This window comes from Stenella coeruleoalba (genome assembly GCF_951394435.1).
Source record: "Stenella coeruleoalba genome assembly, chromosome: 20".
Taxonomy (NCBI): Eukaryota; Metazoa; Chordata; class Mammalia; order Artiodactyla; family Delphinidae; genus Stenella; species Stenella coeruleoalba.
Window position 1 is genome coordinate 54,851,170 of NC_137166.1, and position 14,666 is coordinate 54,865,835.

The 14,666-nt window shown below is 42.5% G+C and overlaps 1 protein-coding gene across 1 annotated transcript; it reads right to left on the reverse strand.

The window, feature by feature from the left end:
• Positions 1–2,792: 2,792 nt before the first annotated feature.
• On the reverse strand, positions 2,793–14,272 carry VSTM1 (V-set and transmembrane domain containing 1; the record flags this gene model as incomplete). The annotated part of the gene is made up of 6 exons (XM_079906673.1): positions 2,793–2,912; positions 3,993–4,030; positions 4,317–4,409; positions 9,616–9,654; positions 13,973–14,083; positions 14,218–14,272. 6 exons carry the CDS (start codon positions 14,270–14,272, stop codon positions 2,793–2,795), a joined length of 456 nt encoding a protein of 151 aa, XP_079762799.1.
• Positions 14,273–14,666: the final 394 nt, after the last annotated feature.

The window sequence follows — 14,666 nt, forward strand, 5'->3', positions numbered from 1 at the left end:
CATCCAAGTGTCTGAACTATGCTGGCAATGGAAGGTGGTGCAGATGAAAATAGAAATGATCATATTTCATCAAATTGAAGGCATTTCATCAAATGAAAAACAACAAGCTTTTCAATAAGGGGTACTGGGACAATTGATTATCCAAATGGAAAAATTAGATCTTTACCTCACTCCTTGACAAAAATTAATTTCAGATGGATTAAATATGAAAACCAAATTAAAACTTTTTTTTTAAAAAACAAAATTTTTAAGATGTTAAGTTTCAGAGAACATAGAGGAGAGACTATTTCTCATGTTAAGTTTCCAGACACGAAGAAATCTCTCCAAATAGAAACAAAAAGATGAATTACTTAGAGTAGCCAATATTAAAAGATACAAAGAAGAATGAAAATACAAGTCATAGATTTACTGGAGGTGTTTGCAGCATATAGCTTACAAAGGAAAGGTGTGCCCACCATATAATTATGCCCTTTAAATCAGTACAGAAAATACCAACAATTCACAGAAAAGAAACCCCGACTGGTCAATATTCCTCATTCGTAACCAGGAAAATGCAAATTAAAGCAGCAATGAGGTATCTTTATAGAAGCAGCTTAAAACAGGCTATGGGTTCACATATTTCGTCAGCAAACATTCCAAAGTTTAATACACTTATGAATTGGTAAGGATGCAGGGAATTGGAAACATACATCCTTGGGGGAAGAATAAATAGGGGAAACTACCTTCGTTATCCATTTGCCTCTTCTGGTGGGTTAAAAGGTGTGGACATCATAGAAGACAGATTTTACTTCTAAATGTAAACCCTCGAGAGATCACACAGGTGAGCGAGAAGGCAGCTCCAAGGATGTTTATTGCAGCATTTTGCTGACAGCATAGCATTGGAAACAACCCAAACATCTAGCAGTCCGGGAAAGAACGAAGAGAAACCACGGTTTGTGCATACAACCAAGTCCTTTTAAAAATTTTCTTTTATTGAGATATAATTCACATACCATAAAATCTATGCTTCTGAAGTGTACGATTCAATGGTCTTTAGTTTATTCACAAGGTTGTGCAACCATCACCACTGTCTAATTCTACATCATCGTCATCACCCCAAAAAGATACCCCATGCCTGTTTGCACTCACTCCAAATTCCTCCCCTCCCCTAGCCCCCGGCAACCAGTAATCTGCGTTCCATCTCTAAGGATTTTTCCTTTCTGGATATTTCATATACATGGAACCCTACATATGAAGCGTTTTGTGCCAGGCTCCTTTCACTTAGCATAATGTTCCCAGGGTTCATCCAGGTTGTGGCATGTAAAAGTGCTTCATTCTTTTTTGTGGCTGAATAATATTCCATGGTGTGGTTAACAACTGAACTCTGTACGGCAGGCAATGAGATAGAGACACAAAAGTCACCTAGATGAATTTCAAAAGCATAATGTCGATGGCAATACAAAAGGTGACAGAACTGTAATAATGATTCCATATATGTGTATAATGTTGTAATAACACACAAAATATTACCATAGATTGACTATTGATAGATGCTTGAGGAGTAAAAGTATGAAAAAAATGCATCGGTATCATATATACTCCTTTGGGTAATGTCGACCTCTTAGGAAGAGAGGAAGGAAAATGGATTGGGAGAGCTAGAATGAAAACACAGCAAAGTGTTAATGTTTTGAAAATAAGGTCAGTGCATATTTCCACTTATATTATTGGGTGTTTTTCTTTATCATAGAATTGTTTCATAATTAAAAACTTTAATAAGGTTATCCAGGGAATTCCCTGGTGGTGCAGTGATTAGGACTCCCTGCTCTCACTGCCGAGGGTCTGGGTTCAATCCCAGGTCTGGGAACTGAGATCCTACAAGCTGCACGGCACGGCCAAAAAGTAAAAAAGTTATCCAGCATATGCTACTGAGTTAAGAATATTTATATATATGTTCCAAATATTTACAGTTCATTCATATATTTTAAGATGGCTTTGAAACCTGATTGAGTGACATAACTTTGGAAGCAAAGCTCATATATTTGTACTTGTATCCATCTATAAGTGGTCAGTACCACTGTCACATACACAAAAAAGCCCAGACTCAGAAAAATCCTTACAATGCTGTATTAACGTGAGTTAAGTTATGGGCACCAAGTGACAAAACCCACATAGATTTTGTAAGTCTAACTTTATTGCAGCCTTTGATTTTAATAATAAGAAAGAAAGAATATAAACAGGAATACGATGGCAGTAAGAAAACCCTTTCATTCATGTCAAAGAGGAAACTGGTCTTGACTTGAGGGCTGCCCAGCACGGCCTGAAAGAATCATGTCCCCAATACTTTTAGCCTTTTAGCTGCTTACCTTGGTGCATGGTAATTTGGAATTAGGAATTAGGAATTTGTTAATTCACAACTGAGTGTCTCCCTTCATGGCTTGTAGTTTTGTGCTCCTTTTTGAAATCTCTGTGTCTGTGGGATGGCTCACCAGAGAGCAATCACGTAGTCTTCTCTGAGGAACCATTTTCTCTTTACATGGTACCGTCCTGAACTCCCTAAGTGAGTATTATGAGTACCACCAGCCCATAGATACCATACGTATTCTTAGCCCATGTTTTAAGTCGAACCATACAAAGGTTACGCTCCAGTTTTGTGAAAACCCACCCAGTAATTGTTGAGAGGAGGGGAAGTGAGAAGGGAAAATATTTTATTATTATGGATAATGAACCAAAGACACAGAGTCACCTGGGCTTTCATAAGTTCCGCCATCTTAATCCATTCTCTCCTTCCCAGGGAAGAAGCTCTTCCTTCAGTTCTATACCTTCAGTGTTGCGTAGTCACACGACCCTGGGGGCTCCATGGTGGGGACAGAAGCCGCCTCAGACAGTGCGTTGGCGTTTAGCTTTACATAGATCACTCCCTGGGATTCTTCAGGCTTTGAGGAAAAGAGACGTGCATGTAGAGCTGAGATGCCAAATAACAGTAGCCACGAGCCACGCGCGGTGACTTATATTCAAACGAATTTAAATTAAATTAAAAATTGAGGTCCTCCGTCTCACCAGATGCATTTCAGATGTGCAACTGCTCTTAGGTATTATAATGCTCATTAATGTTAAATCACAAATAAGCAGTCTTTTAAGTAGAAAAACTGGATGGATGTAAATTGGTTAATATTTGTTAAATGATGCTTTCCTGCCATCCATCTGACCCTTAAAATTTGCCAGAAACTCCAATAAACCCTTTATGTTTATGACATCACTAGACTCTCACAAGCCTTTTAGATTCCCCTTAGATATGGAAGGAAAGGAAGGGTCCAAATCATGGGGGTTTTGTGATTTGGCTCAGACCACACTGGTGATAAATAGTGGACATTGGGAGCTGGAATCCAGCTACTCTGGAATTCAAAGCGTGTGGGGTTTTTTGTTTGTTTGAGAGATAATTGACATAACATTGTGCAAGTTTAAGGTGTCCACATGTCGATGTGATACATTGATATATTGCACTGTGGCTATCACATTGCTAACACCTCCATCCTGTCACATAATTATCACTTCTTTTTGTGGTGAGAACAATTATGATTTAGCCTCCTGGCAACTCCAAAGTGTATGATACAGTGTTGTTGACTGTGATCCCCGTGCTGTGCGTTAGATTCCCACGACTTATTCCTGAACAAGTTGCAAGTTCGTTCCCTTAAATGTCATATCCCCCCCCCCAGCCCCTCGTAACCACCATTCTAATCTCTTGTTACGAGTTCCATTAAAGTACATGTTTTTTAACTCAATATTAATTGGCCTTATCTATATAACCAGCGTATGATCTAGACAGACCCGCCTGTGGTGGAAGTGAGCTCTTGGGTTATTCCAAAGGGGAGAACTCACCGATTCAGATGTTCCTTCCAGTTTGGATACACCTGCATGTGAGTAAAAGAAAAAAAAAATCAGTTCTCAGATTGCAAGAGTCAGATCTTCGTCTTTCTAACCCAAGATTCCTTATGGTTTCTTCCCTGATCACTTACCTGCAGCTCCCTGCTCGGGAAGTTTGGAATGGCTGGTTCTGAGAGAGAGAAACATATTAAAGTATGGGATCTGAAGATTTGGGGGAGAAGATAGGGCTGCAAGTAGCGGGGCTGGGCATACGAGTCACCGATGGACCAGTGGGGTCTCTGAAGAATGGAGTGGGAGTTAGGGCATGAGATCTGTCAAGTATATCTACCTCTTGGCGGATTCTTCATGTGATGAATCTATTAAAAAAAAAACACAGGGAGGAATTTATCTCCTGAGAGAATCCTTCACTTTACTCCCTTCCTCAGAGTTTTAAACGTGTGCTTCTCTGCACTTACCGTGCCGAGTGCATCTGTAGATGAAGAAGACGATGATGAAGAGGAGAAGGACACAGAGGCAGCAGAAGGTGGCGACAAAGGTGACGTTGGTGGCTGGTGGGAGAAGGGTGGGTTAGAGAGCGAGACTGGCTCCAGAAGCACACTGATCGGCCTTAGCTGAACGGTCTCTAGGAGCCAGACAGCCTGGCTTCAAAACTCGGAGCGACCACCTCAGAGCAGGAATGTCCAATTATGCTTTAGGGAAATTCTTCATCTCCCCGAGCTTTTGTTTTCCCATTCAAAGTGAGGATAGCGGGACTTCCCTGGTGGCGCAGTGGTTAGGAATCCGCCTGCCAATGCAGGGGACACAGGTTCGAGCCCTGGTCTGGGAAGATCCCACATGCCGCGGAGCAACTAAGCCCGTGCGCCACAACTACTGAGCCTGCGCTCTAGAGCCCGCGAGCCACAACTACTGAGCCCGCGAGCCACAACTGCTGAGCCTGCGAGCCACAACTACTGAGCCCGCACGCCTAGACCTGATGCTCCACAACCGGAGATGCCACCGCAATGAGAAGCCTGCGCACCGCAACAAAGAGTAGCCCCTCGTGGGGGCAGCCAAAAATAAATAAATAAATAAATTTATACAAAGTGAGGATAGCAATCGTGGCTACTTTACTGGGTGGTAGGGAGATTGACTGGTCAGTACATACAGAGAGGGCTAGCCCAGTGCCTTGCAGATGGGAAATACCCAGTAAATGTTTCATCCCCAGGAATAATATTTATTTACTGTGAGCCACTTAGCATTCACGTGCATTCTTTCTCATCTTTTTTTTTTTTTTGCCACTCGGCTTGCAGGATCTTGGTTCCCCAACCAGCGTTTGAACCTGGGCCCTCGGCAGTGAAAGCCCAGAGTCCTAACCACTGGACCGCCAGGGGATTCCCTGTTTTTTATCATCTTGACAATAAGCACGCAAGATAGGTTTACAGTCCCCATTTCGTTCATACATAAATCAAGTACCAGAAAGTAAATCGAGTTCCCCAAAGTCACACGGACAGGATGGGCTTTGGACTCTGGTATGTCTAACCCTTTTAGGCCAGTCTGCCACAAGGTCAGGATTGTTCTGTGCTGACCACTGGGTGTGGACATTCAAGACAAGCGATATTCTGAACCTGTTCCAGAGAATTCAAAATCTGGTGAGAACCACATTTTCCCAAACTAACTGTGTTGCTATAGAAGTGATGACAAGTCTAACAGCAGACAAACCAAAGTCCAAGAATCATTTTCTAAAGATATTGAAGCAACCTGTGTCCATCGATAGATGAATAGATAAAGAAGGGAATACTACTCACCGTAAAAAAGGATGGAAAATTGCCATTTGCAACAATGTGGATGGACCTAGAGGGTATTATGCTTAGTGAAATAAGTCAGACAGAGAAAGACAAATACCATATGCTTTTACTTATATGTGGAATCTGAAAAACAAGACAAATGAACAAACAAACCGAAAACAGACTCATAGATACAGAGAGCAAACTGGTGGTTGCCAGAGGAGAGGGGTTGGGGGGAAGGATGAAATAGGTGAAGGGGATTAATAGGTACAAACTCCCAGTCGCAAAATAAATACGTCATGGGGAATGTGATATACACATAAGGAATATAATCAACAGTCTTCTAGTCACTTTGTACGGTGACAGATGGTTACGAGACTTATTGTGGTGACCATTTTGTAATGTATAAAAAATATCGAGTCACTGTGTTGTACACCTGAAATTCATATTGTATGTCAACTCTATTTCAATTAAAAAATACCCCCCGAAAAAGGATGGTGAATAAATCTTAGAGCATTCTAAACAAAAAAGAAAGAGAAGAAGAATTTTCCGTGTGGTGTATATATACAACGGAATGTTATACAGCCAAGAGAAAGAAGGACATCCTGCCGTGTGCAATAATGTGGATGAACCTTGAGGGTATTATGCAAGTGAGATAAGCCAGACAAAGACAGATACTGCATAGTATCTGTCATAAGCTCATAGAAACAGAGAGTAGAATGGTGGTTGCTAGGGGCTTGGGGGCGGGGGAAATGGGGAGAGGTTGGTCAAAGAGTACAAACTGTCAGTTTCAGATGAATAGGGTCTGAGGATCTAACGGACCGCATGAACCCTCGTTTATGGCTCTGTATCATATAATGGAAATTTACTAAGAGAGTAGATCTTAAGCATTCTCAACCAAAAAAAAAACAAAAGTAAATCTATGAGATGAGTTGAGGGGCATGTGAATTGACTCTATGGGGAGAATCTTTCTGCAATGTACACATGTATCAAATCATCAGCGTGTTGTACACTTTCAATATCTTACTGCTTTATTGGTCAATTATACCTCCAGGAAACGGTGGAAAGGAGGTGGGGGAAAAGGAGGTAAGAATACCTCACTTGGGACTTCCCTGGAGGTCCAGTGGTGAAGGCTCTGCGCTCCCACTGCAGGGGGCTTGGGTTTGACCCCTGGTTGGGGAAGATCCCACATGCCTTCTGGCATGCCCCCACCCTCCAAAAAAAACCACGAATACCTCACTTGAAGAGAGAGGTGGTGATGAAAAATACTGGCTCTAAAGCATTCAGTCTAGAATCTGACTCAATGTGTAAGATAATGAGATCGCAGTGATCATGATTATATTCTCACCCAATATTCTACCCACACCCATCTCCGTCTGTAACAGATGCTGTCAACGTTCCTCCACCCGTGTTCCCCCAGATTCCTTTGCCATTTTGATGCATGCTAGATCATGGCTTTTTCCCCTTTCCAGCGTGAGCACTTTGATGTCTTCGTTGGGGGGTTGCCTGGAAGGATGCCTTGGGATTTATGTGGCCCAGAGCACCCCTTTACCAACTGCTGCCATTTGTGGGAGCAGTGCATCCCCATGGACATGTAAAAATGGGACAGGAACAGCTGTTCCTGGATGGAGGCATAGAAACATCTGCCTTGCCTTATGCTTTCAATCCTCCCCTTGACTACCCTACAGTTTCTCTCACATAGCAGTTCCCTAGAAAGGAGAAGTAAATTATTGCAAAACTGTCCACCGCCCACTAAACTGGGTTTACCCTGAGATGTCCACATATCCTGGTTAGACTTTGCATCACTATTTACAAATTACAAAGATAAATTTGCAGAAGGTCTATGCTATTGGTCTAAGGCATCTGACAGAGCAAAGGGATACAGCTTGACACAGGGCATAAATGAAGTCACAGGCACCAGAAAGAAAGCCCGGATTTGTGGCAAAGTTAGGTGATGACATTGATCATTGGTCTCTGCACAGAACTGGAGTAGAGGGTCCCTTTGGAGGCATGTGTGTACAGCCTGGGGACAGCATATCTGTGTTTACAGATATTTTACTCTGTTTAGAATTGTGGTGGTGTAAATGTGAACTCTGGGACTTCCCTTGTGGCATAGTGGTTAAGAATCCACCTGCCAATTCAGGGGACATGGGTTCGAGCCCTGGTCTGGAAAGATCCCCCATGTCGTGGAGCAACTAAGCCCGTGTGCCACAACTACTGAGCCCCCACGCCTAGAGCCTGTGCTCCACAACAAGAGAAGCCCGCGCACCACAGTGAAGAGTAGCCCCTGCTTGCCTCAACTAGAGAAAGCCTGCATGCAGCAGCAAAGACCCAATGCAGCCAAAAATAAATAAATTAAAAAAAAAAGTGAACTCTGAAAGTACTTTTTTTTTTTTTTTTGCGGTACGCGGGCCTCTCACTGTTGTGGCCTCTCCCGTTGCAGAGCACAGGCTCCGGACGCGCAGGCTCAGCGGCCATGGCTCACGGGCCCAGCCGCTCCACGGCATGTGGGATCTTCCCGGACCGGGGCACGAACCCGTGTCCCCTGCATCGGCAGGCGGACTCTCAACCACTGTGCCACCAGGGAAGCCCCATATGATGGAATATTATTCAGCCAATGAAAAGGAATGAAGTACTGATACATGCTACAACATAGATGAACCTTGAAGACGTTATGCTAAGTGAAAGAAGCCAGGCTCACACATTTTGTGAATGCATGTACATGAAATGTCCAGAAAAGGCAAAACCATAGAGTCAGAAGCAGATTAATGGTTGGCAGGGCCTGTCAGGAGAGGGGGGATGAAGAGTGACTGCTTAATGGGACTTCATTTGGGGAATGATAGTGGTGATGACTGCACCACCTTGTGAATATACCAAATGCCACTGCCTTGTCCACTTTAAAAGGGTGAATTTATGGAATGGGAGGGATATATCATTAAAATAAAGAAAATAAATGATAGAAGAGCTAAACATAGGAAAGCTTTGACTTTCCCTCTCACTTCTGATACTTCCAAGTTCTTTGACTCTACTGGATAGAGTAGCAGTCATTTTGGATGGTGCTGCAGTCATTTTCCCAAGCCTGTTAATACTGAATAAAAACATTTTCAAAGAGGAAATACAGTGGAGGATATCTTTTTTTTTCTCTTTTTTCTTGGCCGCGCCGGGGATGTGTGGGGTGGGGTGGCATGTGGGATCTTAGTTCCCCTACCAGGGATCCAACCCATGATCCCTGCAGTAGAAGCAGAGAACCCTAACCACTGGACCACCAGGGAAGTCCCGAGGATATCTTTTAAAAAAAATTCTATTATACTAATGGCAACCTTGAACAATTTTGGCTCATTGGAGTAGATTACAGGAAGGTTATGAGTTGCTGAAAGAAAAAACCATTAAGCATCTATGTCAATTCCCCTGTGGTCCCCACGGTTAGGACTCCTTGCTCCCACTGCCAGGGGCCCAGGTTTGATCCCTGGTCAGGGAACTAAGATCCCACAAGCCGCAGGGCATGGCAAAAATAAATCCTTTTATGGATAAGCCCATTTCAGTCTAAACCTGAAGAAAGCCCTAGTTTTTACAAATCTCTGAGGGTAGAATCCTAGTCAATTCTTCACGGAAAAGCAATATCAGAAAAAAAATCTAATATTCACCATTTTTTGAGAACTTTAAAGTTTTAACAAGTCTTTGATCATATATATTCCCAAAGTACCTGGACTCCACAGGTTCCAGTCCCATTCCCCAAACCAGTCACACAAACTCACCCTCATTCTTCACGAAGCTCCACTGTAGTTTTTCATTATGTAAAATGGCAGATTATATACCTTGTGCTGTTTTTTTCACCAGTGTTTTCAGAACCTGGGAGTGCCTTAGAGAGCATCTTCCCAACATGGAGAGAGGGAGCATTAAGATTCTCCTTGTGCCTTTTAATCAGAAGGGGATCCTCTGCCTCATGAGGTGGATACAACTGGGAAAAACAGGTCCTCTCTAATTATATTACCTGTTTCTGCAGAGCCATGTCCACTTTGATCATCTTTATCTAGAAAACAGGATGCAAGAAAAGGAATCACAATGTTTATATGGGAACCTTGGGGACGTAAATCCTCAAGTTCTGTCTATGGACTCCATGCCTTCTTTGGGGAGCAGGGAAGAGAATGTCTTTTCCATTCTCCAAGTGCTCACTAGGTTCCCAAACCAGGGCCAGAGCACTAGACTACTCTTCTTAATACTGCTGAAGTTTGCTATTATTTTAAGAACAAAAATATTTATGAATGACACTACTTCCAATCCTAACCCCACCTTCCAATCCTATCCCAGGAAAGAGCACCAACAGTTTTCAAGTATTTTCTCCCATTTGGTAGGTTGCCTTTTCATTTCATTGATTGTTTCTTTTGCCGTGCAGAAGCTTTTTTAGTTTGATGTAGTCCCACTTATTTATTTTTGCTTTTGTTTCTTGTACGTTTGGTGTCATATCCAAAAAAATTGTTGCCAAGAACAGTGTCAAGGATCTTCTTCCCTTTGTGTTCTTCTAGGAGTTTTATTGTTTGTAGTCTTATGTTTAAGTCTTTTATCCATTTCAAGTTAAATTTTTGTAAGTGGTTGAAGGTAGAGGTCCCATTTCATTCTTGTGCAAGTGGTTGTCTAGTTTTTCCAACACAATTTATTGAAGAGACTATCTTTTCCCCACTGAGCATTCTTGGCTTCCCTGTCAAATTTAGTTGATTGTATATACAAGGGTTTATTTCTGGGTTCCCAGTTCTGTTCCATTGATCTGTGTGTCTATTTTTATTCCAGGATCATACTGTTTTGATTACTATAGCTTTGCAGTATAGTTTGAAATCAAGAAGTGTGATGCCTATGGCTTTGTTCTTCTTTCTCAGGATTGTTTTGGCTATTTGGAGTCTTTTGTGGTTACCTACAAATTTTAGGATCGTTTGTTCTATTTCTGTGAAAAATGCCATTGGAATTTTGATAAAGATTTGCATCAAATCTATGTAAGGTTTTGGGTAATATGGACAGTTTAACAATATTAATTCTTCTGATCTGTGAACATGGGATAGCTTTCCATTTCCATTGTCTTCTTCAATTTCTTTCATCAGAGTCCTGTAGTTTTCAGTGTACAGATCTTTCACCTCCTTGGTTATATTTACTCCTAAGTATTGATATTTTATTGGTTTTGATGCTATCATGAATAAGATTTTTCCTTTATTCTTTTCAAGATATTGTGTTGTTAGTATATAGAAACAGAACTTATTTTTGTGTGTTGATTTTATATCCTGCAACTTTACTGAATTTGTTGATTAGTTTAATAGTTTTGGGTTGAGTCTTTAGGGTTTTCTATATATAAGATCATATCATCTGCAGATGAAGACAATTTTTCTTCTTCCGTTCCAATTTGGGTGCTTTTTTTTTTTTTTTTGTCTTGTCTGATTGCTCTAGCTAGGACTTCCAGTATTATGTTGAATTGAAGTGGTGAGAGTGTGTATCCTTGTTCCTGATATTAGAGGAAAAGCTTTCAACCTTTCATCATTGAGTATGACCTTGGTTGTGGGCCTGTTGTATTGGCCTTTATTGTGTTGAAGTTTGTTCCTTCTACACCCAGTTTATTAAGAGTTTTTATCTTGATGTTGTACTTTGTCAAAGGTTTTTCCTGCATCTATTGAGATAATCGTATGATTTTTATCCTTCTTTCTATTAACGTATGTATCACATTTATTGATTTGTCTATGTTAAACCATCCTTGCGTTCCAGGGATAAATCTTGCTTAATCATGGTATATGAGGTTTTAATGCACTTTTTAAAAAATTAATTAATTAATTTTTTGCTGTGTTGGGTCTTCGTTTCTCTGCGAGGGCTTTCTCTAGTTGTGGCAAGCGGGGGCCACTCTTCATCGCGGTGCGCGGGCCTCTCACTATCGCGGCCTCTCTTGTTGCGGAGCACAGGCTCCAGACGCGCAGGCTCAGTACTTGTGGCTCACGGGCCTAGTTGCTCCGCGGCATGTGGGATCCTCCCAGACCAGGGCTCGAACCCGTGTCCCCTGCATTAGCAGGCAGATTCTCAACCACTGCGCCACCAGGGAAGCCCTTAATGCACTTTAAAAATTGGTTTGCTAACATTTTTGCGTCTATATTCTTCAGGGATATTGGTCTGTAGTTTTCTCTTCTTTTAGTGTCCTTATCTGGTTTCGATATCAAGGTAATGCAGGCCTTGTAAAATGAGCATGGGAGTGTTCCTTCCTCTGCAATTTTTTGGAAGAGTTTGGGAATGATTGGTGTTATTTCCTCTTTAAATGTTTGGTAGAATTCACCAGTGAAACTATCTGGTCCTGGGCTTTTCTTCACTGGGAGGTTTTTGATTACTGATTCAATCTGTTTGTCCATTATTGGTCTGTTCCAGTTTTCTATTTCTTCATTATTCAGTCTTGGTTTGTAAACCTCACAAAGGTTCTCTCGTCCATAGGTAACTACCCATGTCCATGTTCTCCCAGACCATGATCAAGAGGGGCTGGAACCAGGTCACAGTCTCCTGCAGGTTCCACAGCTGGTACTGAGAGGTGTGTCTGCCTATTACCCAATGCACACGTGGGTGAGATTCCTCCTGGTATATGGTGCTGGGTCCCACAACTCCCATAGAGGCACTTTTGTTCATGGATGGATGCTATATTTTTGTTGTTGAAATGGAGAGACAAAAACAAGGGATGCCTTATGCTGCCATGATGCTCAGTTTGGTCTTTTCCTACTTTCTCAACCTGTAAGCATTCTGAGAGCCCCAGTTTCATCAGAGTAAAGAATACTACATTCCATTCTGTTGTGAGGAATCAGACGGAAGAGTGTCATACTGTGACCTGGAGTCATCTCAGGGCCTATGTTGACTGAGAGGGAAGGTTTTAGGACTGATCCTGAAGAAGACAAGGCAATGGGGGTGAAGGGAAGGACCAGGGTTTCCCCTTTTCCACTGCACCTGGGGGCATTCTCACCCATCTCTCTGTATTAACCATGTCTTTTATTTTCTACATTTGATGCTGTGACATCTTGGGACCTTGCTGACCCTAGAGGGATTCTCCTCCCATGGTTATCCAATTTCTAGGGATAGGAAAAAACTTTCCCTCAAGCACACCTCTCAAATGCAAACCAGTCTATCCAGAGCCCACACTTCCAGCCACATCCCTTATTGTTCTCTTATACTCAGGGACACTTCCTCTGCCCTAATCACCCCAGGCCCAGGTCCCAGACAACCAGGGACAGCCTCTATACCCCAGATCCAATCCTCAGACTGTTATTTCCCACAGAAACCACAGTAAAGGCTCTTGCCAACACTCCTCCCCTTGTCTCTATGTCCTGACTGGGTGCTTCCCCATGTGGTCCTGCACGGCGTGGCATGACATGTCCCCTTTTCTTAGGAACTGTTAACAAACTATCTTTTCAATGACCATCGTATCCTTATCTTTGGCCTTACTGTACCTCAAAGTTTCTATTAATACCTTGTTAAAAAGCAAACCACAGGGCTTCCCTGGTGGCGCAGTGGTTGAGAGTCCGCCTGCCGATGCAGGGGACGCGGGTTCATGCCCCGGTCCGGGAAGATCCCACATGCCGCGGAGCGGCTGGGCCCGTGAGCCATGGCCGCTGAGAGCCTGCGCGTCCGGAGCCTGTGCTCCGGAACCGGAGAGGCCACATCAGTGAGAGGTCCGCGTACCGCAAAAAAAAAAAAAGCAAACCACAGGCCCAAAATGGAATCATTTATGTAGACCATGATGGGGCTCACTACCTAACCTAACTGAAGCTTCAAACCCGCATCCCTCCCACCCCGCCCCCCAAAATGTTGTCTTAGGTGGTCAGTCGGGAATTTTCTGGTCACACCAATGAGGTCATCACAGGGGCCCCCTCCATCCCCAGAGGACCATGAGGTAATCTGCCACATAGATCCCTTCTGTACTCCATAGGTAGGTTAACCTAAAAACGAAATGATCTTTTTTATTTATGACTTCTTTGTCTGGTTTTAAAAAACCTCTCCTTTTCTGTAGCCCTGTGGAACTCCTCTCTACTTGCTAGAAGGGATGCTTCCTCCTTCATGAATTATTTGAGAAAGCCAATTAGATCTTTAAAATGTACTCAGTTGAATTTTGTTTTTTTAACAAACTCTATTCTAAAACACTCGCCCACGTTCACATCCTTGAGACCCACTCAGAATCCCGGATAAGAGCCTTATTCTCACACTGAGTTCCCATTTCTCTACAGCCACTGTCTTGTAGGTACAAAAGTACTGTCCAGCATCCTTAGGCTTCAGGTCAGTGAGGAGGAATTTAGTATCCTGTCCTGTTGAGTTGCATTCTTGCTTGTACCCAGAGTCCTGCAACCTACCCAGCACGAATGTCACATTCTGGACGTCAGACTGGCACTTGAGGGTCACATTGCTGCTGTGTTCAACCTCTGAGCTGGGCAAGGCGTCGAGGAGGGATTTGGAAAATTTCTCTGGAAAGAATTTGGAGTTAGTTTGACTCTTCATCTTGGTGACCACCAAAACCCTCCTAGAATTCAGAGGATGAAAGGGAAAAGGTCATGAAACTTGGGGCACAGGAACAGAGTCTAAGTGGGAGACAACTTACCATGAGTGTTCTCAACTTCATTGCCCAGACAAAGCCCTGGAAGAGAAACTCTCATGAGAGATGAATTATATGTTTGTCTTTTTTTTTTTAATTGAAGTAGAGTTTCGATTTACAATGTTGTGTTAGTTTCAGGTGTACAGCAAAGTGATTCAGTTATATAATATTCTTTTTCAGATTCTTTTCCCTTGTAGGTCATTACAAAATATTGAGTATAGTTCTCTGTGCTATATAATAGGTCCTTGTTGGTTATCTATTTTGTACATAGTAGTGTGTATCTGTTAATCCCAAACTCCTAATTTATCCCTCCCCGCCCTTTCCCCTTTGGTAACCATAAGTTTTTTTTCTATGTCTGTAATTCTATTTCTTTTCTTTCTTTTTTTTTTTTTTTTGCGGTACGCGGGTCTCTCACTGCTGTGGCCTCTCCCGTTGCGGAGCACAGGCTCCAGATG